We start from the raw sequence: 27,840 nt of genomic DNA on the forward strand, positions 1-27,840 counted from the left end.
GAAACTTTTTCTGTCCTCCAAATACTTATTGTCCTTGGCCTCTATTTAAATATGATGGAAATATTTGTAATCAACTGCATATAGCTGTTTTGCTACCGTTTTATTCCAAACGATACAATATTTTTTGAATTGTATTTCAGTGATGGCAAGTGTTGAATGACACTGTTTCACCGCCTACCCTAATTAGAACCCTTCAGTAGGGGAGTTTTGAACATTGTAAAGAATGCATTTATCAACAATGTAAGATTCTAAAATTCCACGGTATATAAGATGGACCCAGATACACTTTAGAACGTTCATTCTACAACATTCTAAACCCACTGGTGTGATGGTGCCTGCTGAAGGGTTAAAGCAGAGATAATGTCCATGTGGAGAGCTGTGGAGCGGTCATCTGGAGCTGGCCCAGCTCTCTCTATGTTCAGCTACTATCTGGAACTTTGTGGCTGTCTTGTGTGTTGGCACTGGTGTTTTACCATGAGAGATGGCATCTGCGTAGATTTGAAATTTGTGTTTAAGTGCAAAACTAGTTACATGAGCATAAATATTAACATTTCAACACAATCTTTTTTTTCACTGGTTTCAGCCTGGCTGCTCAAGTCATGAACTGGGGTACACACATTCTGGTCTTCACTTGTTGTCACACATAAGGACCATTATATACAATATTTTACCCTCATTCAAAAAGGTTATAATCCATAATCATCTTTTGTTTCTTTGAACCTTCCCAAACACGATTCGTCCGTAACACAGCGCACATGTGAATCTCGAATATTTAAAGATATGTTTTAAGGCTAATTATAATGACTGCAACGCAATGCGCTTTTCACCTCTCTCTCTATTTCTCTCTCTTACCCTCTCTGAAAGACTAAGAAGTAATACCCATGCTCCTTTGCAGATTCATTTGAAACAAAGGGGCCCTCTTAGGGCTTACTGAGTATTATCAGCCAGACTGCTCCTGCCATGTAGCCTCCAGACATAATAGTGCTTGTGCAGCCGATGCCAGCGAGCTCCTTCTGAAGCTTTCAAACCCTAACGACTTCTGAATCCAGCTCTCAGTCATCCTTCATATGTGAAATAAAAACAATAACAATATAATAATAATTATGGTTTTGGGAAGAAAGAAAACAAAAAACCCAGGAAACCCATTGTTAATACCCATGTCCATCATTGGCCGTGATGAAGACAAGAAAAGGAGCAAATGTGTATATTTATATATAAAGGACGAAGCGGACAAACAGAGAAATGTCAGAGGTCCTGTTTCAGCTGAAAGAGAGAGGCGTTGAGTGAGGACCCACTGGCAGCATCGCCCTGTGGGTCTTCGGCTGTGGGAATGAGGCGGGCAGGCATGCCTGTGCCACACTGCTCCGTGCCAGCCTCTTGGCATCAGCTCTGGCCCCTCTCTGCCAGCTGTGCCACGTGTCCAATGTTCCGGAGAGAGGGTCGGGAGTCCCCCAGTGTTACCCTGACAACTTGCAACTGCACGGGGTGTGTGTTCACACAGGCACACACACACACACACACACACACACACACATTGGGCTCCCACAGCACAGGTGCACTGGAAGACGCCCCGCTGCGCAGACACGTCGTCGGTGGTACAAGGGGGTACTCTGTGCCATGCCTAACAGACAAGACAGGCACCTTTTTGGGCACCATGGATAAGAGGAGAAAAAAAGGGGGATCGGTCACGGAGGCAGAAGAATTCCCACGGTGCACCTGCCTCTTGTCTTGTTCACAAGTCCTGCGCCTTCTCTGTGTGTGAGTGTGTGTTCTTTGGGTTGTAAAATCTAGTCAAAATCAGAGACTTCTGCCTGTCTGTCTTTGTTTTTCTTCTGTTTGTTTGCTTGTTCGTTGTTAGTTTTTCTGTTGATTTCTTTGTTGTTGAGATTACATTCCGTGTTGAAACAGATTGCTCCTCAGAGCTGGAGTGGTTCGAAGGAGTCTGGGAGTCCTCAGGTTTGTTTGTGTCCGGGGGAGTTTGTGAAGGACTGAAGGGTAGATTTAGTGTGGCTGAGCAGGGGAGTTCCGGTAAGAGGGCGGCTGGGTGGGTAATGGAGATGGGGATAGGGGGTAGGGGTGCCGTTTCTTGCTCCCTGCATCGTTAGTCTTGTTTTCCCAGCATGCCCTAGTCCAGGGGCTCTTGTTTTATCCTGATGGGGGTGTTCATTAATTGGCTGCGGCGGTCCTCGCGACACAGGACGTACTCGCTGAATTGGGAGGAGTCTACTCCACCGCCACAGGATGCCGCCACACTGAAGCCCTTCTGGAACAGCCGCTCCAGAACCTGTGAATATGACAGCAAGCACAGAGGGTCAAACACAAAGGATACCAACTACAAGAGTTCCACACCATTGTCATGCTTCAGAAATCCAGTCTTTCTTATGCTGGTGACTTGGAGCATCACCTAGCTCTGGAATTGTGGGATAGCCACAGTTTTCTTTTGGTGCTTCAGTGTATCAAATTATTGGATCTCTGTTTTATCTGGTGGTTATGTAGTTATGGGTACAACATTTGAGACTTGTAGAGAATTTGAGTGTGTGTGTGTGTGTGTGTTTTGAATACGAGAAATGGAGTGTGTGTGATAAGTGTGCCTGCAAGGGTCCCCTTGATCAGAGGTATCTGATAGGACGATCAGCCAAACTTCACCGGTGGTCAGAGGTGTGTGTGTGTGTGTGTGTGTGTGTGTAGAAGAGTTTGGTCTGACAGCGTGAGCTCTGAGGGACGTGTGCGGAATGAGGAAGATCGCCTGAGTCAGGACCTGACTTCATGATGGAGACCCGGACGAAGGGATGAGAGAGAGAGAGACAGACAGAGAGATGGAGGGAGACAGAGAGATAGGTGTGAGAGGGATGAACATCTGAGCGGCACTCTTTTTTTCTCCTTCTTCTTCCATCTCCTAATCCTTGTGGAGTTGATTTTTCCTCCCTTCTTTGGGGGAAAGGGGTATCTCTAAATCCCAGCGCGGACGGTACGGCGTGTTTACTTCTTCCCCAGCCCTGTAATGCAGTGTGCTGAAATGAAAGGTCTAGCTCTGGGCAAGCTGGCTGACAGCACCTCAAACACCACACACACACACACACACTCACACACATGCCTGAACACACACACACTCACACACACACACACACACACACACACACACACACACACACACACACACACTCTGACTCCTGAGAACACATGGCCTCTCCTCACCATCATACCTTCAAAGTGTGAATGAGGTTGCTACTGGTGTCACACTGGTAGTCCCATTTGTTTGCATCTGTGTGTGTGTGTGTGTGTGTGCATGCAGACATGTTGGCGAGGAAAGTAATTAAGACATCCAAAGAAATAAATCTCATTTAATTTTGAATGGTCAATAATGGCCCTCTTGCAAAGTAAACCCTAGTTGAGCCCCTTCCACTGTAGTATACAATATTACTGCATCAGATCAACTCCCATATAGTGATCAATCCAGCACATCTCCCCGAACACTAACGCCAACTCGCATACAATGACAGACAATTACTTTGTCTAACTAATCTAAGTGCCTGCAAGGCCACACACACACTGAGGCACACTCCACGTCCCTCTGTTTCCTCACGCTGATGCCTATAATTTGTGTGTGTGTGTGTGTGTGTGTCTGGTGTGTATGTGTGTGTGTGTGTGTGTGTGTGTGTGTGTGTGTGTGTGTTGGGGGTGGGGAGTGCAGCACGCTGATGGTTGGTGAGCTAAGTGGTGCACTAATTAGCAGACCTGCACAGGCATCAAACGCTCCCAAATCCACGACAGACGATGGGGAAAGACTAGCCATTATGGAAATGATATTACACTGCCAGCTTTGATCATTGCATCACACTGAACTCACCCCATCTCGACATGTGTGGCTGTGTCACTGGCAATAGGCTAAAACATGCGCTACACATTACTTCACAACAATCGTAACGAGAGCCAACATGTTCGCAGAGACGTAAATCTGAACTATGGTGGCAAACGGTAGTCGTGATGAGCTAAGTCTTCTGCCAAACCAGACTATGTATGCTATACAGTAGATGTTCTTGATTTGGTCATTTTGATCCATTTTCAGTATTCATAACAAACCACTCTATGTATGATTATACAATTCAGAGGAGAATGGTGCTTTAGTTTGGACAAACAGAGCAGTTGTCACATTTCTCCTATTGTCCTATTGACTCCCTACACACACCTGCTCACATATGAAACATCCAACTTTAAGCAACTGTCAATGAACTTTGGACCTTACATTTGTACATTTAAATGAACACACATCTTGTGCATGAAGAGCCTTTATCTGCCTTCACCATCTCAGGCATATGCCATAGCAGAGTGCACAAACTAACTCACGAACGAAGGGAAGAGGTAAATGATTGGAGACAGAAATACAAATATGTATTTGTTATATGTACATATTTCTGGCAATATTAACATAAAAAAAATACATTGTTTCAATAAATAGAGTATGTGGCTTTTTAATTGTGTTAATAATTATATAACTCCCTACACCACTGACACACTATCGTTCTCCACAGACATGCAGGTTGTGCACACACACACGCACACACACACACACACACACACACACACACACATCCTCTTTGATCATAACACTGTGTCCTCCTTGTCACAGAGAGTGGCAGTGCTGTACCTAATCACGCTAACACCTGCAGCCCCTGACCACAATTGATTGTCTGGGTGAGTGACATATTGACGAGTGAGTGTGTGGGTATGTGTGTGTGTGTGTGTGTGTGTGTGTGTGTGTGTGTGTGTGTGTGTGTGTGTGTGTGTGTGTGTGTGTGTGTGTGTGTGTGTGCGCCCAGCGTACACAGACGGGACCGGGCCTCTCCATTTCTCCTAGTGCTTCTGGTAGTGATAAAGGAAGGATTTTGTCCAGACTGATCAGGGTGCTCCATCACTGTGATATATGGCGCTACCAGTTTCAAGTGTGTGTGTGTGTGTGTGTGTGTGTGTGTGTGTGTGTGTGTGTGTGTGTGTTTGCTAGTGTTTGTGTGCGTGCGCATGTGTATTCTCAATGTGTTTCTCTGTGTGTTGTGTCAGTTAGTTTGTGTGTGTGGGTGTGTGTGGGTGCGCCTTCATGTAGTTTTGGATAAATGCTGCTTTTAACTTCTGCTTTTAACTTAATATGTGTATATAGTCCGCTTTTCCTTTCGATGCATCTTGCTCTCTCTCTCTCTCTCCCTCCTCTCCCCCTCTCTTTCTTTCTCTCTCTTTTTCTTCCTCCTCTCTCTCTGGCTCAGCATCACAGGACAGGTGGTTCATATTATGCTCCAAATTCCTCAGATGTCAACAGAAATGGTTCAGCGTTGTGCGTTTGTTTATTGGTTTGGTCTATGACTGGTGTTGTAGGACCTCTATTCCCAGGAAAACCACGGCACAACTTCAAAGCAAGAACGCAAACTCTGGGAGGTCTCTTTTGCATATTTACGTTGAAAGATGGTTAAATTAGATGACCCAAAATAACAAAAGCACTGTTTTAGGTTTGGCTAGGCCAGAAATAAACCAAATATTTGCTATGAGTCATATAACATGACCTTTTCTTTTACTACATAAACTCATAAACCTTTTACAAACTAGTTTATCAAACCAATGATGTACATTGGAAGAAGAACCTAGAAAATTAGGAATAAAAGGAACATGCAATGCTTTAAGAGTTTGCTCACACAAACACAAACACTATCCCACCCAAATAAATACTAAAGCAACTTTACACTCATACCTCACCCAAACCCATATACACCCTCACCTGCCATACACACACACACCTTATTCACATCCATTCCCGTACATGCACATAAACACACAGTCTGATCACTGATCAGTCCCCCTGCTGCTGCTCCTAGCTGGCTGTCTAGTCTCTCTGGGCAGGGTGTGTCTGCGCTCCCCTGGGACTGGGACTGGGGCTGGTTCCCAGGCACCTGCATCTGATCCCCCCTCAGCCTCATTGTCCTCCCCTCCCCTCCCTTTCCCTGCCCTGCAGCTTAGAGTTTCACTCCTGGCCCTCGAGACGAGCACGAGACGTGGCGAGCACGAGACGAGGCGAGCACGAGACGTGGCGAGCACAAGACGAGGTGAGCACGAGACGAGGCGAGCACAAGACGAGGTGAGCACGAGACGAGGCGAGCACAAGACGAGGCGAGCACGAGCTGTTTAAAAGAAGAGCTCTCCCCTTACAGCAGCAGCGGGAACAAGAAGAAAAAAAAGCCCCTTTCACCTCCATCTGCTGTTTCTCCACGTACCTATAGTGCATCGGCCCATTCAGGCCAGCCCTGAGGCGAGGCCCTGCTCTTAAAGGGCCAGCACATGGCAAACGTGAAGAGGGGGCTGCTGAAATTGCCTGAGTGTAATACACAGCGGAGAGCTGGCAGAAAGCTGGCCTGTGGGGTGGCTGGGGTGTTTTAATGTTCATTATTATCACAGAAGAGATCTGCAGACAGGGACCGGCAGAGTGGGAAAGGGTAAGAGATGGACTCAAACACACAGAGAGAGATAGAGAGAGAGACAGAGACAGAGAGAATGAGAGAGAGAGAGACATTGATAGAGGTAAGATGAGTGTCGCCTAGGACTAATTTGGCTTTGGAAGAGGGGAACCAGCATTTTTAACCGCATGAACCCGGGTGAGGCACGCCGCGACCAGACGCGCTGGTAAACAGAGCGAGAAAATGTTGTGTTAGTTGATGCGGCCAATTAATTATATTGCAAGCCATTTATAAATCTATAAAAGAAGTATAAACCGGTTAAGGCTGTTTGAGAACTTGTAAGTATGGTATTAAAAAATGCAATACGTGTGTTTCAATCGCCCGAGGCAGTGTTACAGTGGAGTCTTTTTCAAAAGAGGAGCAGTGTCTTAAAAAAGAGGGAACACGTAAATTATGCATATCATTTTTTCCCCCGTTCTTGCTTCTCGCTCTTGCAAAAAAACATGGCCGCAGCCGAGACGAGCTTTGTCCCGGGCTTGCCATCCCTGGAGGAGGTCTCTCACTTCGACACTGGGGGGGTGGAGGGTGTGGAGGTGTCGGGTGCTGGCTGTCTGGGAGTGTGTGTTATAGTGTGTGTGTGTGTGTGTGTGTGTGTATGACTGTGTGTGTCTGCATGCATGTGAGGACACTGGAATAAATGTGTTAAGAAAGTGTTTTGGGGGAGCTGAAGGGAGGGAGCATAGAGTGGGGATGGAGGTGGGGGTTTGGTTAAGGCTAGAGAGTGTTGATGAGCCTCTCACTCATATTAACCTCCACCACCACCACCACCACCACCACCACCACCTCCACCACCTCCTCCTCCTCCACCTCCTCCTCTCCCCTCAGGACCTCTGGCCTGGTGTAGGCCTTCTTCTGGCCCCCAGCTCTGTCTTCTCATTGTTGTCACCCAGCACCCGACATGAGGACCCTGAGAGGAGGTCGTCCTCTGAAAGCTCTCTTCTGTGTAGCACTCAGCAGGGTAACTGACACTAATCTGACAGCAGCCAATGTTGAGGTAAGCACATGATTTAAAAGGAGAGCTCTCTTTTCACATTTACTTTCAGTTGAGATAGTCATTCTAATAATCTTTTGCAGCTTCTCTGTTGGTTCTGTAGGTGTCAAGTATACTTACAGGTGTATGTCAGTGGAGGTGCACATCAAGACCTGCATGTGTGTGTGTGTTTGAGCCTATGTGCAAACCTGTGTATAAATGTGTGTGTGGGTAAATATGTGAGCACGTGTATGTGTGTGTGTATGTGTGCGCCTGCAAGCTATATTGTGTGTGCGTGAGTGTCTGTGTGTGTTTCAGTTGGTACATGTTTGCGGTAAATATGTGTGTGTGTGTGTGTGTGTGTGTGTGTGTGTGTGTGTCAGTAGGAACATGTTTGTGGTAAATATGTGTGTGTCAGTGGGTACATGTTTGTGGTAAATATGTGTGTGTGTGTGTGTGTGTGTGTGTGTGTGTGTGTGTGTGTGTGTGTGTCTGTCTGTCTGCCCTCTCACCTGCACAGAGTTCAGCCTGCAGTAGCCGTTGAGCGGGAAGCGAATGACGTGTGTGGGGTCCTGGTTCCAGCCGGCGTTGACGGAGTTGCACATGACGTCGCCGGTCTCGGGAAAGATCTCCTCGATGAGCACCTTCTCGCCACTGAGGGCAATGCGCTCGCCCAGGTCCGGCGTGACGCGGACCACCAGGCAGTCGCAGGGCTGCGCCATCCGGCGCTGGTCCCTCTCCTGCTTCCAGCGCTCCAGCTCCTTAATCATGGGCGACAGCTGGTAGTAGCGCGCCTCCTCGTACAGCAGGTGGAAGTCCTGGACAGGACAGGGAGGAGGAGGAGGTGAAGAGGAGAGAAGAGGAGAAGAGGTCAGGTCAGAGCAAAGTTTATGCTGGCAACCAGCAATGTCCCCATCTGTTTATTTTGTTTTAGAGAAAACATAGCATTGCTAGGAATAGGACCGTCCATTCTCCTCTTATGTAATCCCATGTCCCTACCTGTATGGCACATATCCCAGGGTCAGACCCTGTACAGACCCCCTGTACAGCGCACCCCCCCCCCCCACCCCACTCAGTGTCGCCCCATACCCTGAGCCGGCTCTACAGCTTCTCATGTTACAGTAATGGTGTCTCGATGTCTGCTGTTATGAAAGATTACATCATTTTAATCGGCTCCCTTGTTGTTAACAATGTTTGGTCTCCAAGGCGGTTGTAAGCAGGTCTCCGTACAAATACCAAGGCATCCCTCAGACAGAACCCATAGGCGTCACAATATCTATGTCTGTACCATAAGGATCCAAAGATGGCGGATTCTATTACAGCTATTATCCAGCCTCACAATGGTCTGACCCAGGGCCACAGAGTATAGCAGAACTGTTCCAGAGACGGGAGCCTTAGCGGCAGATTTCAACACAGATTAAATGTTAACCCAGAACAAGAGGAACGAAACGGAGTGAACGTGATAAAGAGCCAGAAAGTCACAAAGAGGGAGAAAAAGATATGGTCAAGGAGAGAAAAAGAAAGATGTTTAAGTCCTCATGCTATTGGTTGGGGGCTTCCCACAGCGGCCAATCCTCTCACTGTCACAAGCAAGTACTCACAGCCAGCAACCTAACCTAACCAATATAACAACCATGCAACAACCATAGATCCTGCACACAGGATACAACAACCCCACTGAACCGGCTGGAGAAGAAACATAAAGATGGAAAGAAAAAATAAAGACTGTGTTAAGAGTAAGAAAAACAGAAAAAAAGCTAAAGAACAAGACAGAGATTGAGAAAAGGAAATGATAAGAATGAGAGGAAGAGAGAGAGCGAGAGCGAGAGAGAGAGCGCGAGAGAGAGAGAGCGCGAGAGAGAGAGAGAGAGAGATAGCGAGAGACAGAGGGAGAGAATAGGTCCCAAGAAAAATAAAGCACTTGTCCTTAAACATCTTGTCAGTTTTAGATGTCAGGCCAGACTTTGGTCTTAAGGAGAGCAAAGAGATGTGTGCATCTAAAAATGTCTATAGTGACAGGACAACAAAACAGCAAAGATGTCCTCCACCTTGGGGCAAATATGGCCTTCTAGTTAACAACTCATTAACTCCTCCTCTTCACATCTGCTATTTGTACATGGATATGTTCTAATTATTATACATATTATCTCTGTATTAAGATCATATTCATTAGTGTTGCTCACAGCATGCTGAATGCAAACATTCAGGTGAGTTAAATGCTCACACACTGCAGAGACTGAGTGTCCACCTCTCTGAGGTTCAATCAAAATGCAGACAGACATGTGAAGACACGATGAGAACACACAAATACACACACACACAAACACACACACACACTAAGAGCAAGACAGTTCCATTGTACACTGTGCACATTGTGTACACCACGAATTAGTGTATACTTGTTAGCTAATTGGTTAGCGTCCAGATCACATCTGAGTGTTGAGTCTGAATGGGGGTTTATGAGCTCCAAAAATACTTTTCAATGTGAGCCTTTAAAGGTCTGCCTCAAGCACACCTTCCAGCATTAGAAACATTATTTTTGGGAGCTCATGAAGTCGGTGGGCAGACATCTCTCTTTCTCTCTCTCTCTCTCTCTCTCGCTCTCCCTTTCTCCCTCTTCCACTGTAATCTGCATTCCTGTGTTCCAGGCAGTCGGAGCAGATTGCCTGCCCTTCCCCCCCCTGGGCTGCCCGCGCCCAGGGGCCATTTGCCCCCTCTCCCGCCTGCCTGTGATTTCCCACAAGACCAGATGGCACCATCGCTCAAAACTAGCATGAAAAGTACCATGAAGTGGAGAGTAGAGAGAAAACTATGAGTAATACAACGAACGAGAATGAGGAGGAGGAGCATGGAGATGTATGTCTCTGCATGTGTGAGTGTTTATATGTTAGTGTGTATATATTTGTGTGTGTGTGTGTGTGTGTGTGAGTGTTTATATGTTAGTGTGTGTATATGTATGTGTGTGTGTGTGTGTGTGTGTGTGTGTGTGTGTGTGGGTGTGTATTTGTATCTGTGTGTGTGTGTGAGTGTGTGTATGTGCGTATGTGTGAGTGCACGCAAGGACAACGAGCTAACGCTAATTGAATGCATTCTGTGTGTTCACTGGTGCTTGGTGAGGATGCAAATGTAGGCCCATCTGTTGCCAGTTTTATGCACACAATCGTGGGACTGATTACTTCCTACATTGAACGTGCTGATCAGAAACGGGCCTCCACCTGTACTGTCAGCACCACTTATTCACACAGTGGAAATGTGCGCAGCTTTCAGTGCACAAAAGGCGCCATGTTAATTGTGGCAATCAATGATCCTGTTTCTGCCAAAGCCAGGTCTGCCCTGGGGGGGGGGGGGGGGGGGGGGGGTTAGAGGTGAGGGGGCTGGGCCAGCTAGCTTTGTCTGTCATGTCAGGCCACAACCATAACACATTCTAATTTCGCCCAGATGGCTGAAATAACAACAAGAAAATAAATAGATAAAACAGAACAAAACAAATATTATTGATTTCATGAAATTGGGAACTGAGAGAGAAGAGTCTAATCCTCTCAGTAGTGGCAGAGAGAGGGTGGATGGCATAAAGTGTGTTTGTGTGTGAGAGAGAGCGAGAGAGAGAGAGAGAGAGAGAAAGATAATGTGAGTGTGTGTGTGTGTGTGTGTGTGTGTGTATGTGTCTGTGTGTGTGTGTGTCTGTGTGTGTTGTGGAGGGGTGCAGCTAACAAAGAGGGGCAGAGAGAGTTTCAGAAGGATCATCACTGGCTGAGGGTGATGTGGCCTCTGGGCCAGCGAAACTAGAAAGACTTTTCCTGTCCTTCTTCCCCAAGCTCTGCTGGGTGTGAAACTTGAGGCAGACACTGCCACAGCCACAGCCACAGCCACTGGTGTGTTCTTTAAGCGCACCTCCACTGAGCCTCTGAAATAGCCCCAGCCCTGAGCGTCTACTCACACCCAAAAACGTGACCGCTGACTGCAGACGTCCTGCAGAAGGCCCCTCTTAAAGCGGACGCGCTGCTCACCAAACAGCCACCCGGGTAGAACATACTAAGCAGACGTTCTAATGTTTAACTTGAACGTGAAGTGAAACGTTATGGAACATTCGCTCGTTTCTTCTTTGTCTTCACCTTTTTTACATTTGTTTTTTTCTTTTTCGCTTCTCTTTCTCTCTGTCTCTCCTTCTCTCTCTCCCTCTCTTTTTTTTCCCTTCACACAGCTGCTGACAAAATTCATACAGAGATGTTGCGCTCCAGGGCGCTCTCGCTATCAAAGTGCGGCTCTCCATCCTTCACAGGTCTGCAGTCGCGGTGCGGATGGATATGTTTTTAACAGGGGTCTGTCTGCGAGGCACTTTAGTCATCCTGAGCACCACCGCACACAAAACAACAGTGTAATCCTGACTGCCTGAGACTGGGAAGAGGAGGGGAGAGAGAGAGAGCGAGGGAGAGAGAGAGAGAGAGAGAGAGAGAGAGACAGAAAGAAAAGGGTTCTCATCCCAGCAGCTTTGTCTTGGTTGCTGCCAGCCTGCCAGGCTCCCTCAGACGATCCCTCCACAATCACGGTCCAGCGTCCAGACAGGGCCCGTTGAGCACCGAAATAATGATCTGACCTGATCGCCCACTGGCAAGGCAAAACATCTCTGAGTACGAGGGAGAGATGGAGGCAGAGAGGGAGAGACAAAGAGAGAGGGAGAGACAGATAGAAAGAGAGGCAGAGACAGAGAGAGAGAATGAGAGAGACAGAGTGAGAGAGGAGCTCTCCTGATCCATCCAACATGACCAAAAACAGGGAGCCTCTTCCCTCAGAAGCAGTCAAAACAGTGAAAACAGGAGGTCACCAGCCGTTCACCGAATGCACTCGCAGCTTAATGGCCTCCATTCACCCATTCCTCTGCGCTCCTCTCCTCTGCTCTCCCCACTCAGCCTCTCTTCTCCTCTGCTCGCCCCACTCAGCCTCTCTTCTCCTCTGCTCTCCCCACTCAGCCTCTCCTCTCCTCTGCTCTTCCCACTCAGCCAGACATCAGCGCCAAAGGCTCGCCGAGGGGTCAGCCTCAAATACCACACAACTGCTTTGCCATAACAACCACAACCATTGCACCAATGCTAGCAGTCTGCATCTCAAAACAATGCAACGATAGCTACACGAGCTCACACACACACAACTTCAACATCAAACTCAAGAGGTGCAAAAGCAAAAAAATATATACAGTATGTTTGCATTCAGAAACAACACAAAAAACATGGATTGTGAAAATGCCTTCTTGCAAAAGAAAGAAAACGAAAACGTACAAAAAAAACTATTATTTTGTTCCTGAGTGAGTGAGTGAGTGAGAAAGCAAATCAGGCCGTCTGATATATGCGATGAGATGCAGGGAGATTTATTCTATTCTTCCCTGACTTTCACATTGATTTAGTAAAACACACAGCACCATGGCTGCCAGCGCAGCGGATCGCAGCCCGGGGCCGTCGCAGGCGTGATGCCGTACAGATAAGGACATGCTCCATTCCGTCAGGCGCCATTTGCATGTTTTCCCCCGTTCATGCAAATTGAAAGGTATGAGGATCAACCGAATGTGATTGGGGAGGAGGAGGGGAGAGGTAATGAGCTGAAACGCCGTGCTGCCTCTCTCTCTTTCTTTCTTTCTCTATTGCTTTCTGTCTTTTTTTATTATTTCGCTCTTCTTTTTTTTTTAATTCCCCCCTTTTGTGTTGTTGTCCTTGTTGCTGTTTTTCTTGGCAAACAAAGAGTGCGTGAAAAGGGGAGAAATATGAAAAGGGCTGAAATGCAAACCTCCTTCAGAAAAAAATCTCCCTGAGGCTTGTTGCCAAACCCCATTCCCGATTTGAATTGGAGCCTCCCGGCCTGTTCCCTGCTTTCTCTCCCCGTGTGTCTCTGACTGCGGCTGGGTCTCTGAAGACAGAGCCACAGAGACGTCCCATCAGACATGATGCTACTACCTGATTGAACATACATTTTCTGCTCACCTCTGATGGGATATAACACACACACACACACACACACACACACACACACACACACACACACACACACACACACAGACGCCCAGAGCAAATACACATGGAGGACATAACATGATACAGACAAATATGTACATGCCAACACACCTATACCCACACCCACACCCCCACACACATACATACACAAAGAGATGCATACAACAAACATATAGGCAGGACACATTATGCAGGTCAACCCATTTAAAAAAATACTTATAATAAATTCCAAACACATAGCACATGACACATACATGTATGGAAACACACAGAGACATACAAATACTTACTTTTTTACAATCATTTTCAGACTCAATATTGTGTCCACTTTTTCAAAACGCATTCACCTTATCAGTAGACTATGTGAACTAAACTGTGGATACTTTTGCATTGCTAAAATGCATTCAATTACCACTTTTTCGGAAATAAATGGATACTGACTCAGTCAAAACTTGGTGCAACCACAGCAAATGTATACGTTTGAAATAAGACAGATTATTCAGAAATGTGGAAAATGTATTCCGTTTTCTGCTTTGTTTTGCTTGTTTGCAGCTTATTACCAACTAAACAAACGTGGTTATATAGCATTTGCATTGAAATGTGCATGTATAAAGGAAAAATATAGATGTAGTTGTCGCTGAAGACATTTATCCACTATTACTGCTGTATATGTAAGCCATGGGCTCTCGATTAGACAATGCAACCCAAATGCAAATACAACAAAGGTCTGATACTACTTTTATCCAAAGTGACTTGCAATAGCATCGCCCAGGACCTGAACCCAGGTTAGCTACTTGTTTGACACCAACACTAACCAATGTACCACTGACACCATTTATCTCACATGGTAAATTAACCACACTCAAAAGTGGTATCTACAGCATTGTGACGTGCAAAACAACAGATCAAAAAAGTTTGTTCTTGGTGTAATGACAACTGCTTGCCTTGGAATATTTGTGGAATATGGGGAATTTTAGGGTTGGATAAGATATGCTAAAGATTTAAGGCAAGTGATAATGTTGAGGTACTGTAAATGTGAAGTTCATAAAAATGTCACTCTAAATTCAGAAGACACCATGGTTCAGCTTTACGGCTGCAGGACACTTCTAGTGTTAGTCTATGTGTTCGTGTTTCACTTACTGTACTGAGAAAGAGTATACCACAGATATATAATTTTACTTTATTTGTTTTGTATTACAATATGTACTGTAAGCTAAGGTGTCATACGTTTTTCTTTTCTTTTGCAATACACCAAACTATGCAAAACTAGAGGATACAGCAACCCTTAACATGTGCATTTTCCAATGTTTTTAAGTTGTTTGTCTTTTTAGTTAACAGTACAATGAGTGATGAAGTCGTTTAAATGGAGAGAGTTATGGCACATGAGTCACTTTTGGCTGAAGTATGTTTTGTAGTACATTTTGCACCAAAGGTTAACTTATGTGCTCAGGTGTGTGTTTGTAAAGCCTACTGTGTGAAATATTTAAAATTTGTACGTGGTATTGAGACAATTGTGAAAATAACTGTTGAAAACTGTAAACAGCATACATGCACACACACACACACTCTCGCTCTCTCACACACACACACACACACACACACACACACACACACACACACACACATAAACATGTAACACAAAAACATTAACATACAACAGTCCACCAGTCCTGCAAACACACATGCCCACTGAAACAGCAGCAGCACACACAGATTCTGTGAACAGTGGCACATTGAGCACAGGTTAGTGTGTGAGGCAGATTCTGTGTGTGAACAGTGGCACACTGAGCACAGGTTAGTGTGTGAGGCATGGCTGCATCCTCGTGCAGGCAGTGAGGCAGGGGGCAGGTGTGTGCAGCCACAGGGAGCTAATCAGGACCAAAGTAGCTCCCACGGCCCACTTACAAGGGCTGTGTGTGTGTGTGTGTGTGTGTGTGTGTGTGTGTGTGTGTGTGTGTGTGTGTGTGTGTGCGCGCGCGTGTGTGTGTGTGTGTGTTTGTGTGTGTGTGTGTGTGTGTGTGTTTATAAGTGAAAGCCTGAGACAGGGAGTAGAGAATGAGAGGTTATCCATAAATTCAGGGAGTGTGTGTCCACGCACGTGTGAGAGAAGTAGAGTAAGTGTGTGTGTGTGTCCCTGTAGGTGTGAGAAAAGCCAGTGTGCAAAAGTGCATGACATGACAAAAGTGTATGTGTGTGAATGTGTATGTGGAGATAACTATGTCTGCAAAACACAGTATCTGTGTTTATGAACGTCTGAATCAGACTTCATCTTAAGGCTCTCTCTCTCTCTCTCTCTCTCTCTCTCTCTCTCTCTCTCTCTCTCTCTCTCTCTCTCTCTCTCTCTCTCTCGCTCTCTCTCGCTCTCTCTCGCTCTCTCTCGCTCTCTCTCTCTCTCTCTCACCTTCTGGGAGAGGAAATGACACAACACCACAGAAATCTCTTTCCTGCCAACCAGGGACGTCCTCCACACCATGCCAGTCATTTCTACTCTTGGGTAGACTATGACACCTTACTGCACAGGGGCTGGAGACGAGGAGGAAGAGGGGGAGGAAGAGGAGATGTACAGAGAGAGGTTCACCTAACAGCCCTCACCAGAAATCTCTCCTTCCCAGGGAGAGCCCACAGCCCCTGGCCCTGGCACACATAACACCACTCCCCAATGGCTCACGTTCAGCACTGGGGTTCGTCTCAGACCTTCCACGCTTTGGGGGGACACTGAGTCAAGCGGTGTTTGAACCCTCATAGCTTCCAAATCACGACTAATTAAGAAAGACATTTCTATGGGTTGAGAAAAATACAATTCTAGATGGTAGATTGTGATTATGTATGGCCCTCTGCACAATTCATTTGTATCATCTAGCAGGTGTTCCCAATCCTTCCACTCAATCTGTCAACACCTAGTCACTGTTCACAGCACTGCTGCGAGTTTGGCAAGTCACACTGATAATACTGAGCCACAGTAGTGTGAAGAAGCTGCTACCTATCACCATCCTCAAATTAAGCTTATTCACAGTTCATAGCAGTTCTGTTGACTATTTAGCCGCAGTAGCATGTTCTGATCTGATCTCTTTTATGTTATGTAATTTATTTACAATGTACTTCAGCATGAATTTACTTTAGCATGAAGTACATGCCACCACAAAAAGACACTAACATAGACAATACAAATTAAAAGTCCTTTTTCACAGGTACCTTTCTCACATCCTCCAGTGATGGCATCACCTGCATTATCTGTTTTTCTTGTGATTCAGGAACTAGCTGTGTTTATGCACCTAAAACACCTGCATACAAAAAAAAAAAGGTGTGTGCTATTTCATCTCATTTACCTTGAAGTCATCAGGTAGAAGCAGTTTGCAGGTCCTGAGGAAGCTGAGAATGTACCGGAATATCTCCCCATCCCGATCGATGAAGTAGTGCTGCTTCAAGCTGTCCAGCACGATGGGCTCTGTGCCATTAAACAGCCGGCTGATTCTGCAAATTAAAATGCAAACACACGTAATGGAATGAGAGCCGGCTTCCCCTTTCCGACGCACAAAACAATTACCCTCCATTTATTTTTTTCAATATTATTAGCGCCCAAACCCGAGAAGCATTACTATTAGCATTCGGGGTTGAAACAAGGAGCTCAGGGGCATTTCTGCTGCTTGCTAAACCTATTTGAAGTGTCCTTTTCTTTGGGGGCAAGATTAACCCAACCAACACCATGCAGAATTCGGGTTCTGCAAAGAACTGGCTGCCTCCCATGTCCCTGTTACAGACATTTTTCGGGAGTCAAGCGTGCCTCTCACAGGCAGACAGAGAGCAGAAAATCAGGTGCCTACGTGTAAAAGCATGCTATTTTTAAGGCACTTATTTTTTTGAGTGAAAGAATTTCAGGATGCCACAGGATGCCAACTGAGTAGTTGAAATGAGAGGCTTGTTCTAGCTCTACTAACAGAACAGAGCAAGATAGTGACAACCTGCTTAAACCAAAGGTAGTCTGTTAAAATGCCAGAAGATTCAGATTCAGAAAGCAAAGATCGTCCATACGTTCTTGGTTTGCCCATGCATTGGGCTGACTGATTTCTCTACAAAATATGCTTGCTATTACAAAGCCCTTGTTGGATTGTAGTAATGTAATTTAGTATAGTTCAACATACTAGTATAAATATATACTATATCTAATATAAACTAGTAGAAGTATCAATGTGTGCCATCACCTTGATACTCCCTTCTTACATGTCCTTGTATTTATATGCTGTTACCCTTTATTACTAGTAACTAATAATATCACTATATCACTATAATATAGGCTTCTCCAATTGGACTGATTATTAGAAAACAGGCCATCTGATAAATCAGAATTACCATATGTAGCTTTCTCAATGACACGCATCAACTCTGTCTCTGTGTGTCCTAGTTCACTCTGCAATGCTTTTTCCTAGCTAAGGTAAACATGTACATTTTCGTTACCCAACTGTTTGAATGACAAGTGAGTTCCATCTACTAGTGTTGACAGGAACCCCAATATCAAAGTCTGATTGATCCAGCAGCAGCCATTTGTTTGTGACAACCATTCACCAACCCAGCTGATTTGGCCAATAAGTTCCTCAGTTCCTAAGGTGTTGTTAATTTTCTCTTGATTCAGAAAGATATTTTTTTAATTATCTCGGTGGTTGGCATGAAATACTGAATGGGAATACCCATTTCAATGGCGTAACTATGAATACCCATTTCACCAGCGTAACTATGAATACCCATTTCACCAGCGTCCCTATGGACAGCGCACCAAGGCCCTGTAGTTGCTGCCTTGCTATTGTAGTTGGGCCCTCTCGCACACTGACTGTTTCACACAGTCTTTAAAGTACCCATTTAACAATATCACTAAAGTTACTTGTAATTCAGATAGCTATACATACCACCTCCCCACCTTGCAGGTGACAAATATCCTATTTTTTATGTTTTGATGAACGATGAATTCTATAAATGCAAGTGATGGCGTGATGTCGGCCTATTATGAGTTGCTGTGCTTTTCTTCATGGCTATTTGTTGCTTATCAACGTACTGTGTAAGCTACCTTTGTGTTGGTATGTTAGTGCAGGCTGGCTAAAGCTATTTCCGATGTTTGATAGTTGGAGAAATTAGGCTGTGGTGGTTTGAATCCAGGGCAGGCTGTTAGATTAGCGTTGATAAATTTGGCGTGTGTGTATGTGTGTGTGTGTGTCTATGTTTGTGTCTGTGTATGTGTGTGTGCCCATATGCGAATGAGCATGTTTGCTAGTGTTTGGGGTTAGGGGTGAGGGGGGAGTTGTGTGTGTGTGTGTGTGTGTGTGTGTGTAGGAGGGGGGGGGGGGGGGGGGTCAAGTATATATTTTTTTCACATTAAACACAATTATGTTACGCCACTGACCCATTTTCTGGATGTTCTGGATTCCAGCTCATATCTCTGCCTTTCTCCGCCTGTGAGGGGCTTTCCCCATTAGAATGCAGGAAGAGAGTGCAAGTTGCTATGAATTATTGACATAACTCAGACGTAATAGGACACCTGTCTTCCACCCATACCTGGCCTCACCAAATTGCCGCAAGAGTGTACTGATGAGCGAGAGTCTCGCTATGATGTCCGCTACTGGTGCTCATCACGGCCTCGTCTGGAAATTGCAGTAATCTGTAAGCTTTCATCGCCCTACTCCTTTGCCTCGCCTACAGATACAATGGGCTGCCCACATAGTTCTCCCATATTCAGTAGAGGGAGAAGGAGGCACGTTTTCTCGCCATACTATTTCAGTTCCACTCCAGACAAAGTGTGTTCCGTTCGGACCTGTTCCTGTGTCACATACTCTTACAGGCTGGACTGACTGGTTCAACATGATAGATAGATACATCATAGCCACATCAACACTATGAAATAAGTTCTTATTAAGCCCATGGCCTCCCCTGAGCAAAGGAACGCCAGCTCTGGAGTGGGATGCAGAGGGGTTCTCCTCACTGCTGGGACTCTGGGCCTGAAAGTGAGGAGGGTATTTTTTGCTTCCAGCTTTAGTTCCAATCAGCTTGACAAAATGCCTAGCAAACTTTTGCAGGTGACACACTGCCCAACTATGTCTTCTAAATCTGTAAATTATGTTTCTATAAGTAAATGATGTGACACGCACCAGACCATCCCTCAAGCCAGGAAATGTGATCATGCTGGTCTTTCTGGCAAAGAACTTTGAAGGCTAATAGCTGTTTTGATAATTTTTTGGATACGTTTTAGTTTGCTGTTTTATGCTATTTTAGTTATACAGAATAAATTCACGACATCACAACGTTTTTGGTGCACTTTGTTTGTTTGTCTTTCTGTACGCAGGATTACACAAATACCACCGGCCCAATTTTCATGAAACTGTGGTGAATAGGTGTAGCATGAGCAAAGGAAAAATCTGTTCAATTTTGGAGCGGATCTGACTCATGGGGTGGTTCCACAGTTTTTCTGACTTGGTGACTTAATTTTTCTTTTTCACACACATAGTGAGATACGTCATTTGGCCTTAGCGGAGGTCTGCGACCGAGTGCGCCTCTAGCTTTTAGACTGTTTTTAATACCTTTATCTTACTTTCTTTAACCGTTTCTTTTTCTTTTTAAATACTTTTGTCATGCATAATTTAAGTGTATGAACTTTAGACGATAAACACGTCATATAATACCAATACCGTCACCATTACTATGATATAAATTCAAGTCCATATATCCCTACGTGTTTTTTTGCACTGTACGTCTGTAGGAGGGCTTTGCTTTCAGAGACTGTCAGTGAAGGAATCCACACTCACTCACAATCTGTATATATTTGAAGTATCTCCTCTCCTCCGTGTGCTATCCCGACACGTCTCTGTGCCACGGGAGGCCAGGGCTGTTAGCGTCGTTTTGATGTAATCTCCCCTTTAATCATGGCATGAAGCTTTAAGGTCACACGAGTGCAGTCGAGCCACAAAAGGAAAGGAAAAGCACTAGGAAGTCAAAATCACTTTTTTTTTTTTTCGCCCGGCGCTTGTCAAAGCCTGTTACAGGGAATAATGCTGGTAAGAGGGAGGGGAGATCTCCTACAGGAGTCTTAATGCACACAGCTGTGTACACTTTTATGTCTAAATCTCTGCAACGAATGGGGAGGAATTTCCATCGCAATCCTTCGCTTTGTACATGCACAGGTCCCCCTATCCGAAAACCTCATCAAGTGCACAGGGAATCCCATTATGTGAATGGTATGCTTAGTCCTATAATTCTGTGTGCATACATCGCCTAAGATGCTCTCTTCCTTTCCACCTCACTCTCTTATTCCTTATTCTCTCCTCTTTTCCCTCTCCCCTCTTCTCCCTCCTCTCTATCAATCTCTCTTTCTTTTTCTTTTTCTCTTCCCTCCCCTCCTCCTCCTCTCTCTCTCCCTCTCTCTCTCTCTGTTTTTTTCTCTGAAAATCGATGCAAAATGCTTTATAAAAAACCAATACTCATCTCCCTGTTGTGCCTGGGGTCTTCCTTTCTCATATGGTCTTGCAATTCTTCCAGCTAGAATTTCACCATACCCCTCCAGGCTACCTCTGTTTTTCATCTCCACTTTTTTAAAAAGCAATTAAAATGCTGCCTGTTTTTCTTTTCTTTCTGTTCCCTCCCTCTCTCCTCCGTCTCTCTGTCTCCCTCATCCTCTCCGTCTCCCTCTCTCTCTCTTCTTCTTCTCCCTCCTCTCCATCTCTTTCCCACCTCTCTCCCTCTCTCTCTATCTCTCTCTCTGCTTCATCCATACAACTTCTCTCCCTCTCCTTTCGGTAAATCACCAGCTCGAGCCCCTCAGCACCTGCAGTAAGAGGCCCCCTCTCAACATGCTTTGTCTCTGTCATGTCAGACAGGTAGAGTAGGAGAGCACACCATGCAGTCTGCTGCCTCACAGAGAAAGGAAGACAGTTAAGGAGGGGGGAGAGAGTGAGGGAGAGAGGGGGGGAAGGGGGGTGGTAAAAGAGAGAAACAGAGTGGGAGAGAAAGTTAGATGATCTGTGATAGATAGATAGATAGAGTGGATGAGTGATAAAGAAATAGAGAATAAGAGAGAGAGGGAGAGAGAAAAATATAGAGAAGGGGTGGGAGAGTAACAGAGTGGGAGTTTGTTCTGAAGGACAGCCTGGGCTCTTAGATCTCCCATCCCGGCGGTGCCGTGCAGAGGCAGCGGGGCGGTAGGTAGGCATCTCCCAGACCCACACACGTCAGCCTCAGCCTCCCCACAGTACCACAACGCTTAGCGCCGGCTGTGCTGCCGCCAGTGCAGGTGAGGTCAAGTGCCTCAGCGAGGCGGCAGCCCTACGCCTCCTTCCCTGATTGATTCCCAATGAATTCTGACAGGCCTGCTGAAGCACACCTGACTTCTGCTGCGCACTGGGACAGGCAGGGACACTGGGCTGCACCTCGCTTTTATTGAGTTAGTAGTGGAGGCTTAGTGCACTGACAGTAACCGACTGGAGAACGGAACTGGCACTCATCTGGCACAGACACGGATAAAGACCACATCTGTTCCTGGTATGCAGCTATATGGAAGTGTTAGCACAGCGAATGTTCTGACATGGAAAGTTCTGACTGGGAATGTTCTCACAGAGAATGTTCTGTCCCATTGTCACAGCGATTCCTCACAGGCTCAAGAAGAAAAGACACAAACTCATTAGCTGTGAGATCGGGACATCTGTGCCAGAGAACCTTATGACTTCACCTGTCTAACCGCCCCTTTTTGCAAATGTTGCTGCTTCTAAATATTACTGTGATAACGTCACTGCCATGCTGGCGAGAACTAAATTGAGTTCGACAGACATCTCATAAATCAACTGCTGGACATTTTTGGAGCAGATCCAAACTTTGTCCTGATAAAAGATGCCAGTGAGTGATTGTCTAAATGGCACATGCCATCCGGCGTCGGATTCAGAGCGTCAGGGCTTCATTAGACAGTTGTGTCACCCATAGATCCGAGCCATGTTGCGAGTCTCGCAGACACACGCGGGCGACAAGGAGTCGTCTGCAAGGAGAGCGCATCAATGTTTCATGACCCTTGTCCTTTAATCCACGGAGAGCAGCGAGGAAGACGAATGCCCCAACATTAGTTACTAGACTAAGTTTCTCTTCCCCCACTGCATAATTCAGCAGGCAATCTATTAAAGGAAATCATCGACTTAAAATTCTCTAACTTCCCTTCTAGCTCGTCACATCTGTGACATTCCACATTGGCTGTGGTTGTGTGTGTGTCTGTGTGTGTGTGTGTGTGTTTGTGTGTGTGTGTGTGTGTGTGTGTTTTCTCTCTCTTTTGTAGCTTGTGAAGCTTGTGTGTGCATAGTGCAGCTATCACTCCATAATTGTTTAGCTTTCTGTCAGCCATTATCCTAATTCACACAAATGGCTCCTCCTTCACTGGCTCCACTGGAAAGAGCTGCCCCCGAGGCACACTCAGAGCAGGCATAAAGAAGTCTAGCTTCCACACTGCTGTCCTGTCACTGCTGGATGAGGAAGTATTTCTGGGCTGGCCTGTGCCTGCATTGTGTGGGTGTATGGGTGTGTGTGTGTGTGTGTGTGTGTGGTGTGTGTGTGTGTGTGTGTGGTGTGTGTGTTTGTGGTGTCTATTTGTGTGTATTCAAGAGTTGAGCTAAAGCATTAACAGACTGCGATGAATTGCACTTAAAATGGAAAGCTAGTGGGACCTTACTTGAATGCTTAGGGTTGAACATCCCATGTGTGTGGCCTCACTATAACACTTTTGACAATGACGTGCCTATTCTCCTGATCTGAGGAATCTGACTATGTACAGCACTGTACATCATGGAGGCAACTCCAGCAATAAGCCAACATTTATAGTTTAAACAGACGGACATAAACAGCTTGTTCCTTAGGCTGCTAAGCATCGTGTGACAATGGACTTTTTAACCTCTGTCCCCTCTACCAACAGCAGGCACAAAATACAGATTCTTGTCCTGTCTTGCAATAAATCCCACACCAACTCCTCAAACTTCTGATTACTGCCACGTGAGAACAAAGGTAAATACTGTACACAATTCAAAAAGGCACCTCTCTTGACTTAATGATACAACACATCTCCTATTTTTTGTCAGAACAATGTTTAAGCTTCTCAAGAAACTTTACTTTGGACACAAATTCAACCTTGTTTACCTCTTTTTTTGGTAGACTAAAGCACACACACACACACACACACACACACAAATGCTTCTCATCAATAGCCATGGTCATAACATTAGATTTTACTGAAAGTGAAATAAACCCATCTCAGTTAGTGTAGCAGCTACAGATGACTTAATTCAATCTTTTAAAGTCTTTAATTGTTTTTGAGGTGCTATTATGGAGGATGTGGGGCATGCTGATAATGAGAGAATAACTTTGAAATACATGAAATTGCTTTGGAGACACTTCCTGACTGTGCAACTGACTGTGCAGGGTTACAATAACCAGCATGATATTTCAAATGTGACACCACTGAAAAAAGAACCAGCAAGCATATTTAAAAATACATGAAAAACTACTTAAAGTGTTTTCTGTAGATCGAGTTGGCACTGCTAATCGTAAATTACTTTAATGCTAACAAATATGCAATGTCCTGAATGACTTTCCACGCTAAAAGATCAGGGTAAATATAGTAAAACGAAAACGAGAATATTGCAATGATTCTAAAAATATAATTCCAATTCCAAATGCAAATACTCAGTGTATAATAATAGTGCAAAACATTATATTACATAAATACATTTCAAGATGTAATATCATATTCATATAATGCAAAAAAGTCAGAGCACTCTTCTCCAAAGCAACAGACCCTGTCCACTCAGCATGCATGATAAGGATAATCATAGTCTTACCTTGAGTCTGGGTATTTGGTGAGAGTGGCCAGACTGCTGGTGTACATGTGTCCACCGACGTCAATGTGCACCGGTGCATTCGACTTAGTGAGCTGCGCCGGGAGTGGGATCCCTTGCGAATTCAGAGGAGATACCGGGGACCGGGTCAACGACAGACGTGACATGCTTCTTCCTTCCTGAAAGCAAGTAAATGCGAAAGCCATGGATATAAGTGATGCGACTCCAGACAATGCTTCTATCTCCCACCTTAAGTGTGACTGCAGTCCTGACTCAAATCAGATCGCTTCCACATCTGCCCGTTCGCATATTTAGCTTACAAATTATTGCCACAGCTCTAATTAAGTATGTTTGCATCTCTTCATTCATATCACCTGAGGGGAGGATAGGAGGATGCTTATTAGCGATACAGAGAGAGGAATGCTAGGTGTCAGCCTCTAGGGGGACAAAAACAAACTGCAGTAGTCTAATTAAAGGTCGTGTTATGTGTTAGACATGATATTCTCAGACACGTGAACAACCGATCTGAGAATTCGGAGTTTGGGGCATTTTGTGACCTAGAGCACCCATAAGCCGCACGCGCTTATTATGTTCAAAATGTAGCCTACCAAACACATCCGAATTAGCTTCTTAAAACGCACCCACTTAAACTGCGTGTTAAGTTGGTTACCACAGGTGTAGTGGTGCGATTATTCAGTTAAAGAAATCAGTTCGTGACAATGACACCCAAATTTCACTGAGGCTGTTTTGCGTGAAAACAGTTCCTGTCTGATTTGCTTGACACATTATCTCAAATCACAAAGATCTTGGTCACTTTTCGTGTACCTGCTAATACGGGCTACTTACTGTCGATAACAAGCAACGTTTTAATGATGCCGTGTCTAAATTCCAAGACTGTCATCAATTATATCAGCTTTCAATTTTCTTCTCATTGGATGAACTCAGTCGAGTGAGGTCAGAACAGACTATTTAGGCCCCATAATTCACCTCCCTGCTACACACATGTAAAATGGCACATATGTCGTTTTCATTGGCCGCTTTTTTTAACCGTATATGGCATAAACGTCATCCTCTCACATTATTCGTCTGATGGTTCCAGAAAGGTAGACAGATAAGCCTAACCAAAATTATTTAAATAGCCTATATCATTTTTAAGTTTAGATGTATGATGTTTATTATACTGAAAGACTATGTCGCACCCAGCGGCGCTTAAAAGAGACTCAGATTTGAGAAAGAAAAAAAAACACGGTTTATTTGCATAGTCGTCCGGAAAGGGATTTGCAAAGAGTTGAAAAGGATTTCATCGACTAGTTTCTCCATGCTCGCGCTCATTTGCGAAGCTGTTATTTTACCATAAAAGGTAAACAGAAGGCGGTTGTTAAGGCTCCATTCAACTATTTCGCTTAGGGCGAAAAGCCCTGGGCAAAGACTGCTGAAAGACTACAGAATTTTCCAGGGTGTTGCCTCTGCGCACGAAGCCTTCAGGAATAATGTTCATTTAATACACACGCTGGGTTAGACATTTCAGATCCCAGTGAAAGAACGACTTCAAAAGACTTGAGAAGTTTTAGGCGTATGAAGCTCTCCCACCTCTTCATATAGCCACGGGCCATAGTAACCAATGGCCCTCTGATATGAATGTTAGCAGGAATGTACAAGACACACTCTGACACAAACACTCAAACACACTAACACACGTATACACACAAATAAAATGCAAATAGGCTACCACACTAGTCCAGTGCAAGTTTCCAATAGTTTAGCGCACACTTACATACCACCTACTTTGACTACCATGTTGACTCATCATAATCCAGGTGGAGTGCATTACATGTCACAATAATGACACGCATGGACGTACAGGGTAACAATGAAATCTGTGACAAGCACTCTGCACTAACATCTCTTCATTTACAAAGTGCGAAAGCACGCTTCTGAATGAACATCTAGCTCTCGAGTCGTCCGTAGAAAAAAAAAACACCAACAGTGGGAGTGAAGGACCATTGGCTCGTTTTAATGAGATCAGCTCTGACATCTGCTCCCTTGCTGTCTGTACTGTGGGTCTCCCATTGACCGGATTTTTGACGTATGTAACATCACATCGCATAACCACATCATAACCAGTGAGCTCTAGAAGAACACACAAGTTTCACTGATAGCCTAGGCTACCTTGTAATCACGTTAACACCGTTTCAGTGAAATATCATCTCAAGCAATCACACCACTTTTTCAACGCGAAGCGAACCTTACTATCAACTAGCGGACATTCCGATAGAAACGTTTATATTTCGGAAACGGTAATTACACGTTCACAATGATGCCATGCGATACACTCATTTAAATATAGCCTATCTTTACTAAAACTTAACATATTGTTTGAATTCATCACGACGCTCGCAAAACTGAACAAATATGTCATTTCCACACTTTTGCCCTCTTCATCATACTTTGCGCTGGTGCCCACGGGTAGCCTAAATTCTGATAATTACACAATATGGCGTCTTACTCAGACGCCGACATAAAATAGGCTACTGTAAGCAAGATTCATTATTACACGATTTTGTAGCGGTGTATTTTACAGACAAATAGATGTATCGCGGCAAGAGTAAGGTTTGTCGACTGTAACCTACGTCAATCTACACACAATTCAATAGACTTTACGCACACCATCCTTGCGGGCTAACCTAGCAATAATCTACAGTACCTCATGTGTAAATCATTCCTGGTAAATTAAATATGCTACAACTAATCTAGATATTCATGCCAAAAATCTTTAGTTTGAGATGAAATTAAGCGTACCGTTTCAAACATTGTAGGAGCCCGAAGAAATCCCAGCCAGATTCAATCGGTGCCAGTTGAAGGTTGCGTTCTCCCTTTCAAATGCCCCAAGTTTCCTTAAACTAGTGCAATCCAATACACAAGCATTCCTTGAGACGAGCCTATCTATTCTCTTCCTGCGAAGAGCAGAAAATGTCCTCAAACTGTATTAAAACATGTGAATCTGGCAGTGATACATTCATTGAAAAGGGTCGCTGTGGCTTTAAAGATCTATAGCTTGTGTTGGCTTGACTTGTTCAGACCAAGCACTTTCCACAAAAGCGGTACAGGAAGCAAGCAGCATTCTTACCTTGTACATAGAAGATATCTCTGCTTCCCCCTTCTTATTTCTAAATACTTATATTTTCGGCTGGTCGGATCCTGCTGCGTATTTTTGCTTCTTGACCGTCTTTTTTCCTAAAATGAATCTGCCGGGTCTGTTATGTGAAGAAGAAAGCCAATAATCCGTCTCTAAATAAGAGAGCCGAGCTAAAAAAGAATTCTTGCTCCGGGCTGCCCAAACGCCTCTGGGGCAAGGATTAGGCTACAATTAGCTCAGCCCTGCTCTGCGCCCAGGCTAATTTTTAAGATGAAAACGTGATATTCTCTCACTGTTCCCAAAACGGTGACAACTATAACAACGAGTCATTAGTGTTGTGTTTTTCGTATTTTCCGCCAAAGTAAAAATAGACCAGCGCTCGTAACGGTTTAAAGTTCGG

At 44.9% G+C, this 27,840-nt stretch overlaps 1 protein-coding gene across 2 annotated transcripts; it reads right to left on the reverse strand.

The window, feature by feature from the left end:
- Window positions 1–2,125: 2,125 nt before the first annotated feature.
- kctd15b (potassium channel tetramerization domain containing 15b) lies at window positions 2,126–27,115 on the reverse strand (the record flags this gene model as incomplete). 2 transcript variants are annotated; one of them, XM_080843947.1, is made up of 5 exons in its annotated part: window positions 2,126–2,284; window positions 7,977–8,282; window positions 16,790–16,934; window positions 24,308–24,483; window positions 27,104–27,115. In XM_080843947.1, 5 exons carry the CDS (start codon window positions 27,113–27,115, stop codon window positions 2,126–2,128), a joined length of 798 nt encoding a protein of 265 aa, XP_080700073.1. The 2 variants fall into 2 exon arrangements, with proteins under 2 accessions (XP_080700073.1, XP_080700072.1); XM_080843946.1 differs by lacking the exon at window positions 27,104–27,115 and adding an exon at window positions 26,079–26,132.
- Between the last annotated feature and the right edge of the window lie 725 nt (window positions 27,116–27,840).

The sequence above is a fragment of the Sprattus sprattus genome (assembly GCF_963457725.1).
Source record: "Sprattus sprattus genome assembly, chromosome: 8".
Classification (NCBI taxonomy): Eukaryota; Metazoa; Chordata; class Actinopteri; order Clupeiformes; family Clupeidae; genus Sprattus; species Sprattus sprattus.